We start from the raw sequence: 10800 nt of genomic DNA on the forward strand, positions 1-10800 counted from the left end.
GAGGCAGCACGACTCGCCCAAGGTCACGGCTAATGAGATAAGCAAGTCCAAGACCGGAGCCTGATTCCGACTCCCTCTCTGGCACTCTTTGGGCAACTCTTACCCAAAGCCCTCTAGCTACCCCACCTGTTGGTGGATTCGCTTCCTCACCGCAAAAGCGTATCCGAAGCCCTTCTGCTTCCTCGGTCTGGTCCCAGGGCCTCCAGGAGCGGGTTTCTTCACATTTCCCCGCCCCTTGGGCTCTGGCCGAGGTTGCGCGCAGGCCTGGGAGCCTGAGGTTCCGGCCGATGAATGGTGGCCCGGTCCAGCCCACCCAGAAAGGCCATTCCAGGCCCAAGAGCACCCGGGATCAGAGGCACACTCCGAAGGGCGCGCAGGTGTAGAGTCGGCGCCGCCCTACGCCTCCCTCCGGGACCAGCCGGGAGGAACCGAGAGGAAAGGCCGTCCCCCCGCCGGTCCCCTCAAGGTCCACCCCAGCCCTGGAGCCCGAAGCCCCCGCCCCTGGGGAAAGAGGAGGAGAGACAAACGGGGGGGCGCTCAAGGCCCCGGACGCAGGGCAGGGGTCTGGCACTGGGAGTCTCAGGATGCGGCCAAGACAAAGATGGAGCAGGAAGGTTGCGCGCCACCTCCAATGGCGGGGGGCGCGTCGGAGCCCCGCGGGTGAGGCGGCCGGAGCCCGGGTGTCTGAGGAGGGGGCACTGACAGGAGGCTCGGGGAGGGCGGCAGGTCGGATGCAGGGACAAGAATGGGAGCATTCGGTAGGCGCAGGTGAGTAGGGAGAGCTCAGTCCAGGAGACCCAAAGGGCCCACCTGCGGAAAAGGGGTGAATGCGGAGGATCTGGGTACCTGAGGGCGGCGGGAGGCGGGAAGACCCCACACCCTAGAGAGTCTGAGGGCCCGTGGGTGGGAAATTAGACCCTGGGGGCGCATCCCCGAGCGTGGTTGGGATTGGGGGTGGGGAGGAGAGTGGCCACCTCTGAGGGCGCACCGGGTCGGGGACGGGGCCTCGGGCTCCGGCTCCCGGGACGCCCCGGAGCGGGGGCGGGCCGCGCGCTTACCCGCGTCCTCGTCGTCGAAGGAGTTCATGCACGGGAAGTAGATGGCGAGCGCCTCGAAGGAGGCGGACAGGCTGAGGCGGCTCTGCGAGCGCTCCATGCCCGCGCCGGCGCCGGGCGCCTCGGCCGCGGCGGCGGCGGCGGCGGCCGGCTTGGGCAGCTTGGCCGCCCCATTCTTGACGCGGAGTACGGCGCGCGGCGTGGTGGCGGCGGCCCGGGGTCGGGCCGGGGCTCCGCGGCGGGGCTGGCGGGCGCGGCGGGGCCGGCAGGCGGGCGGGCCGGGAGCTGGCGGCGCGCGGAGCCCGAGGCGCGCGGTGCTCCCGGCGGCGGCGGCAGCGGTGGCGGCGGCGGTGGCGGCGCAGCTCGCTCTGGCCCGCGGCGCCCCCAGCCGGCCGCGCGGGGCGGGCTCCAGCCGCTGCCGCAGCCAATCGGCGCCGCCCGGGGGAGGGGGCGCCGCGCGCCGGGCGTGGGAGCCGGAGGGCGCGGGCGGGGCCACTCCTCGCCTCCGGGCCCCGCAGGTTGTGCGCGCCCCGAGCGCCGAGCGCGCCCGACTGCTGCGCCCCCAGTCCTGGGGTACGGCCCCACGCTGTCCCGACCCCCACACTGAGCCCCCCAGACGCCCCGAATTCCAGGCATCCCGTCCCCACCTGAGACTGGCCAACCCCAGGGACAGAAACGCAGTCGAAAGGGATACAGTCACGGTGACCGGCACTGGAGACCCTCAGGTTCACACGTGAACCCGCAGAGCAGCTCAAACAGACACCCCCACGACTGCATCCGCTTGTGCAAGATACACCACGGACACCCTCAGACTTACACACCCAGAGAGATTCACCCAGACTCACTCATAGCGACACTTGGGGAACCAAACGACAGAACCCCTTAGACTCCAGACACCCCTAAGACCCCCACAGGTAGGTACATCCACGGACACACACGGATTCACACCCAGAGACCTGGAGACACACTCGGAGCAACAAATAGGCACACCCTTGGCCACACAGGAGACCCTCGGAACCCACAGGAACTGAGAAGTTCAAGTGAACACACACACCATCATGAACCCACCCTATCCACAGAATCCACACTCACAGACACTCCTACCTATACTCAGTGACCAGACCTGCATGTAGAGCACCAGTGCCCCTCCAACACTGATCTCTCTCACAGAGATTCAGGCACACCCAGAAATACCCTGAGAAACACCATCAGACTCACACAGTCACCCTCAGACTCAGACACACCTCAGTGGGCACACACAGGTTCACACCCAGACACAGTCGCACAGACTTAGTCACTCCTGGTGATGGATACATTCTGATGCATCGACACTCGCAGACTCATACGGGGACACTGAGAAACACTCCACCAGACTCACATGTTCCGCCAGACACTCCCACGTATAAACCCCCAGGGATTTACACACACATACAGACACACACACCGATAATGCAGAGCCCCCTAGATGAACACAGTCATAACTCGAAACCTGCACTCCATTCCCTGGCCTTGACCCAAGACCTCTGTCCCTACACAGTTGGGCCCAGATGTCTAACTTTTCCCAGCTGTTCCTACATCTGCTTCAGGAAGCAGCCTGCTGAGATGGCAAGAGCACAGTTTCCACCAGACCGTGATGCTATCCTTCACCTGCCTATTTTTCCATGTGTACAGGAGGGATGCAACCCCCGCCCCACTTTTGGATGGTGGTGAGGATTAAGTAAGATAACGTGTTTTAGTTTTCAGTTGTTGTATAACAAAGAGACTTAAAAAAACACACCCATTTATTAGTTTACCATTCTCTCAATCAGAGGTCTGAGCAGGCTTGACTGGGTTCTTTGCTTAGGACTTCACAAGGTATTGGTTCTTATCTGGAGGCTCTTGAAAAGAATTGGCTTCCAAGGTCATTCAAGTTGTTGGCACTATTTGGTTCCTCAGAGTTGTAGAACTGAGGGTCCCATTTCCTTTCTGACTCTCAGCCAGAAGTCTCTTGCCATTCCTAGAAACAGGTCTGTGGTCCTTGCACATGGCCTCTTCATCTTCAAGATTGTTATTAGGATGTTGAACACTTCTCCTCCTTAGCATCTCTCTCACCTCCCTTCTACTTTCTGGACTGAGAAAGCTCTGCTATTAAAGTGCTTGTGTGATTAGATTAAGTGTATATATATATATATATATATATATGCGTGTGTGTGTGTATATTAATAGAGAGACAGGCTTCCCTGGTCGCTCAGCAGCAAAGAATCCGCCTGTAATGCAGGAAATGCAGGTTCCATCCCTGGGTAGGGAAAATCGTATGGAGAAGGAAATGGCAACCCACTCCAGTGTTCTTGGAAATCCCATGGATAGAGGAGCCTGGCAGGCTTCAGTCCATGGGGTCACAAAAGAGTCGGACTCGACTTAGCAGCTAAACAACAACAATAATATCGATAGACACACACATCTAGATATATGACATATTGTGTGTGTATCATATATACTTGTAAGATGTATGTGTATGCATGTGTTTTATAGTGCGTGTGTGTTCATGTGTGTGCACCTGCATGCGTGTGTGTGAGGGTATCTCACCCAGCCCGAGGGGATATAAGAAGGCTTCTTTGGAGAGGTGACATTTAAGCTGAAAATGCTATGTGCCTGGCACTGTTCTTGGCCCTGGAGATATAAATACCAGCAAATGAAATAAAGTCACTGCCCTCACATTTGCATTTAAAAATCATCTCTGGGACTGCTCTGGGAGGAATGGATTGGAGTGAATTTAGCGGGTTGCTTCCCCCTCTTCTCTTCAGATAAATCCTGATTTGAACCCAAAAGCCACTGATTGTTTCTAAAATGCAAATGGAAGGGAAGGCTGAGAAAGAATGTCCCGTGGGAAGGTGAAATGGAGGAGGTGGGGGGACCGTGGGTCCCGAGGCCAGATGGGAGGCTGTGGGCCCGGGGTGGGAGGCAGCAAGGGCCAAGGCTGGGAAGAGGGCAGGAAGGGCTGAGCCTGAGAAAGTTGCTGAGACAACCTTGGGCAGGATTAAGAGGCAGGCTGGATGGGTGAGGATCGGGAAGGGAAGGGGGGAGCAAGGCACTGCCAAGCTTTGCAGCATCAAGAGAAAACAGCACAGATGGATGAAACTCCTCCTCTTCAGCATCCGTCCTCTAAGATGAAGCGCGAAGCGAAGTGGCCCCAAAATGTTCCGTGTGTAGCAAGACTCAGGTGAGCACCTTTCTAGAGGAAGGGAGAGGCAGCTGGAAGGTAGCTGAACCCAAGAGAGCCCTGGTTGCTGCTGATAAGGAAAAGACTGATCCTGTTTGTGTTCTGCCTGCTGGGGTAGGGGTGTGCGGATATGTGTGTGTGTGTGCGCGTAAGCATCTCTGTGGGTATGTCTCTGAATAGATGGGCACTTCTGCATATCTGTGTCCTTGTCTGTGAATGACCTTGTTTCTAAATATGTCCTTGGAAGATGCATGTTTTTGTGTTAAGTGAATCCAATCTGGCTTTAAATGCAACATACCTCCTGGTCTTTGTATGCACTGGTGTGTGTGTGCGTGAGTGTGTGTGTGTGCGTGTGTGTGTGACAGAGACACAAGAGAGACAGAGACATGAGAGAGCACTTGTCCGTTCTCTATGTGTGTGATCCACACCACGTGTCCCAGTCTGTGTGGGTCTGTATCTGCTCGAGTGGGCTGGTGTCTCCTACTGTGCTTCTCAGCATCTGTTTCACCTCTTAGTCTATCAGGATCCTTGTGTGTGTGTATGTAACTAGGCTGTGTTGGTTTTATTTGGGTATCAACGTCAGATGTCTGTTCTTGTCCATGTGTGTATGTATCTGTCCCCTTAAATCCTGGTAGTGAGAATTTATCCTTGACTGTGTGTGAAGGCTGCTGTCTGTGAACTTGTCCATGTAGGCTGGTAGCTTGAGAGGGGACTCATCTTCTTGGATTAATTTTTGCGTTTAGTTGGCTAACACAAGACTGAGCTGATGGGGATAGAGATATTAAGATCTTTTATTAATTCCAAGTCCCTTAGACAACTGTCTTAACCATTCATTTATGCTTCCAACCATCCATTCAGTCATCCACCCAACTATCCACCCTCCCCCCCTTTCATCTTAATTGCACTGATACTTGCTAGCTCATAGTGACACTTACTAGCTACATAGTTATCTCTCTTAGACAAATGACTTTATCTCTCTATGTCTCTGTTTTCTCATCCATGAAATGGGAATAATACCCAATAGATCTGGAAGTAGGGGTGTGGGAGTTAAGTGAGATATTGCATATAAAACACTAACCACATGGCATAGTGCATAGTAAGTGCTTTCTACATTAACTATTATCATCATCATTGTGGCAGCCGGTATATTTCAGCAAATTCTCATCAGCACTTTACTACAGGCCAGCCCTGAGCTAGGAGCTGGTGGGGCCCTACTATAGCAGAGGCCATTAGGTGCCTCTGCCACCACGTTCTATTGTGACCTTGGATAAAGCCTGTGCCCGCTCTGGACCATACAATAGAGAGAGCACACTTGCCTCACCTCCATTATGGAAATTCTTAGTGCACCTGACCTTCACAAACTGCCAAGAGCTATGCACAGTTATGGAGCAGGCTGGGGACCCCTCCCTTGCCAAGCCTAAGAATGGCAGGGGCCCGTCCTGGGTCATCTGGAGAGTCAGGCAGAGTTGGAACAAAGCCAGGACCCATTTTCACTGTGGGGCTCAGGTCGCTGCTTCCTCCAAATCCCTGCTGGATTCTGTTTTCCCTCTGGGGAAGCATTTGATATTCTCTCATGGCAGGAGATGAGCGTGGGGGCGCAGGGAGCGAAGGGCAGGAACATACATCCTGGTCCAGGAAGAACATCTTCACTTACTATTTGGTGAGGGGCCTTATGGCTAAAAAAAGAAAGAAAAATAATAAAGGAATTGGGTAGGGAGTGTGATTTCTGCCCTCCAAAACGACCCTTTAGGACAAGAGAGAGAGAAAGAAAGAAACAAAAGGTAGAAAGAGACAGACTAGACAAGAGACAGGGACATAGTAATAGAGAGACACAAGAGGCAGAGAACAAAAGAGGCAGAGACAGAAACCAGCAAGAAGGAGAGAGAGAGTTAGAGATGGGAAGACGGAAGGAATGAGGTCAGGCTTTACTGCACACCTGGTTTGAGCTTCTCCAAAGCAAGACTTACTGCAGTAGCCCTTGCATCAGGCGCTGCTGCACTTCTTGGATCATCCTCAACTAACACATACATACACACTCACACACACAAACATTCACACACACTCACACATGCACGCACATGCAGAGCAGCAGGTGGAGGAGGAGGCAGGGGCAGATTCTGGCCGAAGGAAACCTCCTGTGTGACCTTAGGCAGTGCTAAGCCACTGTATTTTCATTTGGAAAATAAACTTCAAACCTCATTCAGTGACTTCAAGGCTAAATGGTATGATGTGGTCAAAGAGTTTTAGAAATAATGGAGAAAAAATTGGAGAAGAACCTTTAGAACTAGACAAGCTGATTTTACAGTTCATAGGGAAAATAAACATGTAAAAATCATCAGGAAAATGAGTAGGGAAGAATAAAAGATACTGAGCCCTATCAGATGGTAAAACATTGTAAAACTACCGTGAGGTTTTTTAATGTAATTTTATTTATTTATGTTTGGCTTGCTGGGTCTTCGTTGCTGTGTGAGCTTTTCTCTAGTTGTGGAGAGCAGGCTTCTCATTGAAGTGGCTTCTCTTGTTACAGAGCCCAGGCTCTAGGGTACATGGGGCTCCAGTAGTTGCAGGAGGTGAGCTCAGTAGCTGCATCACCAGGGCCCCAGAGCACAGGCTCAGTAGCTGGGCCACACGGGCTTAGTTGCTCTGTGGCACACGGGATCTTCCTGGATCAAGGATCGAACCCGTGTCTCCTGCATTGGCAGGTGGATTCTTTATCAATGAGCCATCAGGGAAGCCCAAAACTACAGTAAGTTTTTCAAAGGATAAAAAAAAAAGAGCTTCCTTAATATATATAATATATAAAGAGTTTTTACAAAACATTATGAAAAGGCCATTGCTCCAATAGGAAATGGAGAAAGGTCACGAAGAGTCAGTTCTCAGATATATAATTTATAAATGGCATGGTTTCCCAGGTGGCATAGTGATAAAGAATTCACCTGCCAATACAAGAGATGCAAGAGACTTGGGTTTGATCCTTGGTCAGAAATATTTATCTATGTTATGTGATTCTCAGCACAGTTCAGTTCAGTTCAGTTCATTTCAGTCGCGTCCGACTCTTTGCAACCCCATGAATCGCAGCACGCCAGGCCTCCCTGTCCATCACCAACTCCCGGAGTTCACTCAGACTCACGTCCATCGAGTTGGTGATGCCATCCAGCCATCTCATCCTCGGTCGTCCCCTTCTCCTCCTGCCCCCAATCCCTCCCAGCATCAGAGTCTTTTCCAATGAGTCAACTCTTCACATGAGGTGGCCAAAGTACTGGAGTTTCAGCTTTAGCATCATTCCTTCCAAAAAAATCCCAGGGCTGATCTCCTTCAGAATGGACTGGTTGGATCTCCTTGCAGTCCAAGGGACTCTCAAGAGTCTTCTCCAACACCACAGTTCAAAAGCATCAATTCTTTGGCACTCAGCCTTCTTCACAGTCCAACTCTCACATCCATACATGACGACAGGAAAAACCATAACCTTGACAAGATGGACCTTAGTCAACAAAGTAATGTCTCTGCTTTTGAATATACTATCTAGGTTGGTCATAACTTTTCTTCCAAGGAGTAAGCATCTTTTAATTTCATGGCTGCAGTCACCATCTGCAGTGATTTTGGAGCACCCCAAAATAAAGTCTGACCCTGTTTCCACTGTTTCTCCATCTATTTCCCATGATGTGATGGGACCAGATGCCATGATCTTCGTTTTCTGAATGTTGAGCTTTAAGCCAACTTTTTCACTCTTCTCTTTCACTGTCATCAAGAGGCTTTTTAGCTCCTCTTAACTTTCTGCCATAAGGGTGGTGTCATCAGTATATCTGAGGTTATTGATATTTCTCCTGGCAATCTAGATTCCAGCTTGTGTTTCTCCCAGCCCAGCGTTTCTCATGATGTACTCTGCATATAAGTTAAATAAGCAGGGTGACAATATACAGCCTTGACGTACTCCTTTTCCTATTTGGAACCAGTCTGTTGTTCCATGTCCAGTTCTAACTGTTGCTTCCTGACCTGCATACAGATTTCTCAAGAGGCAGGTCAGGTGGTCTGGTATTCCCATCTCTTTCAGAATTTTCCACAATTTATTGTGATCCACACAGTCAAAGTCTTTGGCATAGTCAATAAAGCAGAAATAGATGTTTTTCTGGAACTCTCTTGCTTTTTCCATGATCCAGCGGATGTTGGCAATTTGATCTCTGGTTCCTCTGCCTTTTCTAAAACCAGCTTGAATGTCAGGGAGTTCACGGTTCACGTATTGCTGAAGCCTGGCTTGGAGAATTTTGAGCATTACTTTACTAGCATGTGAGATGAGTGCAACTGTGCAGTAGTTTGAGCATTCTTTGGCATTGCCTTTCTTTGGAATTGGAATGAAGACTGACCTTTTCCAGTCCTGTGGCCACTGCTGAGTTTTCCAAATTTGCTGGCATATTGAGTGCAGCACTTTCACAGCATCATCTTTGAGGATTTGAAATAGCTCAACTGGAATTCCATCACCTCCACTAGCTTTGTTCGTAGTGATGCTTTCTAAGGCCCACTTGACTTCACATTCCAAGAGGTCTGGCTCTAGATTAGTGATCACATCATCATGATTATCTGGGTCATGAAGATCTTTTTTGTACAGTTCTTCTGTGTATTCTTGCCACATCTTCTTAATATCTTCTGCTTCTGTTAGATCCATACCATTTCTGTCCTTTATTGAGCCCATCTTTGCATGAAATATTCCCTTGGTATCAACATGAGTAAATGTCATGTAAACAGCAAAATATTATTCAGTGTTTCTCCCAATTAAGGGAATGTTAATTAAAACAAAAGCGAGTCACCTTTTTTGACCTACCAGTCTAATAAAGAAGAAATTGCTTGACAGTGAATTGTAGGGAGAGGGAATAGGGAAATAGACACAGATGCACAGTGTTGGGAGTATATATTGATGGAAACTCTTTGAAGATTATGGGTTTCCCAGGTCGCTCAGAGGTAAAGAATCTGCCTATCAGTGCAGGAGACACCAGAGACACAGGTTTGATCCCTGAGTCAAGATCTTCTGGAGTAGGAAATGGCAACCCACTTCAGTATTCTTGGCTGGAAAATCCCATGGACAGAGGATCCTGGCAGGCTACAGTCCATGGGGTCACAGAGTTGGACACAATTTAGTGAGTAAGCACTCACGCCTTGGAGATTAATTTGTTGGTACCTATTTAATTTTCAAATCTACAAATAATTTCATTTATAAATTTACTATTTATCTCAGCAGTTCCACTTCTATGCATTTATTCTATAGGTATACCTGCATATATGCACATATATAAAATAAGAATGTTGTAGCATTGTTATAATAGCAAGAGACTAAAAACAAGCCGCATGCCCATTAAATAAACTATGATACATCCATACAAGGAATTGTACAGTCATTTCAAAGAACAATGTAGGTCTCCATATGCACTGATATCCTAGATGCACAAATAAAAAAGCAAAATCTGAATAGTATATATAGTATGATCCCATCTGTGTGTGTTCATATACATATGTGTGTATATACCTATATACATATAAATATATATTCATACTTATATATATGTCTTTGAACAGACATGAAAATTTCAGGAGCAATATACGAAGGAAGCTATTAACTGTGGTTTCCTTTGGGAAGCAAGACAGAAAACTTTCAGGTGGGAGTCAGTATTCTTTGCTTTATGCCTTCCTCTTCAGTTGCTCAGTCATGTCTGACTCTCTCTGATCCCATGGACTGCAGCACACCAGGCTTCCCTGTCCTTCACCATCTCCCAGAGTTTGTTCAAACTCATGTCCATTGAGTTGGTGATGCCATCCAACCATCTCATCCTCTGTCATCCCCTTCTCCCCCTGCCTTCAATCTTTCCCAGGATCACGATCTTTTCTAATGAGTCAGCTCTTCACATCATGTGGCCAAAATATTGGAGCTGGAGCGTCAGGTTTTTTACAATGAATATGTATTTTTCCAAATAAAAAAACTTAAGTACATGGACTTCTCTGGTAGTCCAATGGTTAAGACTTCATGCTTCATCTGCAGGGAGCGTGGGTCGATCCTTGGTTGGGGTACTTAAGATCCCATAGCTGCGTGGTGTAGCAAAAAAAAAAAAAAAAAGTACATTTTTCACCTAATAAGGGGTGATTAGTAACTATTTGTAAATAATTGAAGTGTCCGTGTGTTACTTGGGCCAAGGCTGCACACTAACTCTCTTAACTCCCTGCTAACTCTGTCACTAGCAACATGGATCAAGTGGGAGCATGCTTCCATGTCCAGCTCCTGGGAATGGGGAAGCTTAGCTGCCCAAAATAACCACCTGTCATTTCCCAAGCCATCACCTGCTCTCCCAAGCCAAGGGAGGCCCTGTCTGGGTGTGAACGGTAGACTCCTCTCTTCAGGACCCAGGACCTTTTCCTTCGGTACCCCTTCTCCCACCAGGCAACCTCAGCATCTGAAGCGCTCCTTTGACGGCATCCAGATCAAAGGAGCCGGCTGGGGTCTAGAGACCTAGGGGAAGATGAAAATTTGCTCTGTCGCAAGTGGATGGCATGACCTTGGGGAAG

General features: G+C 49.6%; 1 protein-coding gene across 1 annotated transcript in view; it reads right to left on the minus strand.

Moving 5' to 3' along the window:
• RIMS4 (regulating synaptic membrane exocytosis 4) overlaps positions 1 to 1214 on the minus strand; it is a 71217-nt gene extending 70003 nt beyond the window's left edge. Inside the window, exon 1 of the mRNA XM_018057912.1 lies at positions 1059 to 1214. Within this exon, the coding sequence (XP_017913401.1) occupies positions 1059 to 1155 (97 nt within the window). The 5' untranslated portion in view covers positions 1156 to 1214. The remainder of the gene's footprint in view (positions 1 to 1058) is intronic.

The sequence above is a fragment of the Capra hircus genome, chromosome 13 (assembly GCF_001704415.2).
Source record: "Capra hircus breed San Clemente chromosome 13, ASM170441v1, whole genome shotgun sequence".
Classification (NCBI taxonomy): domain Eukaryota; kingdom Metazoa; phylum Chordata; class Mammalia; order Artiodactyla; family Bovidae; genus Capra; species Capra hircus.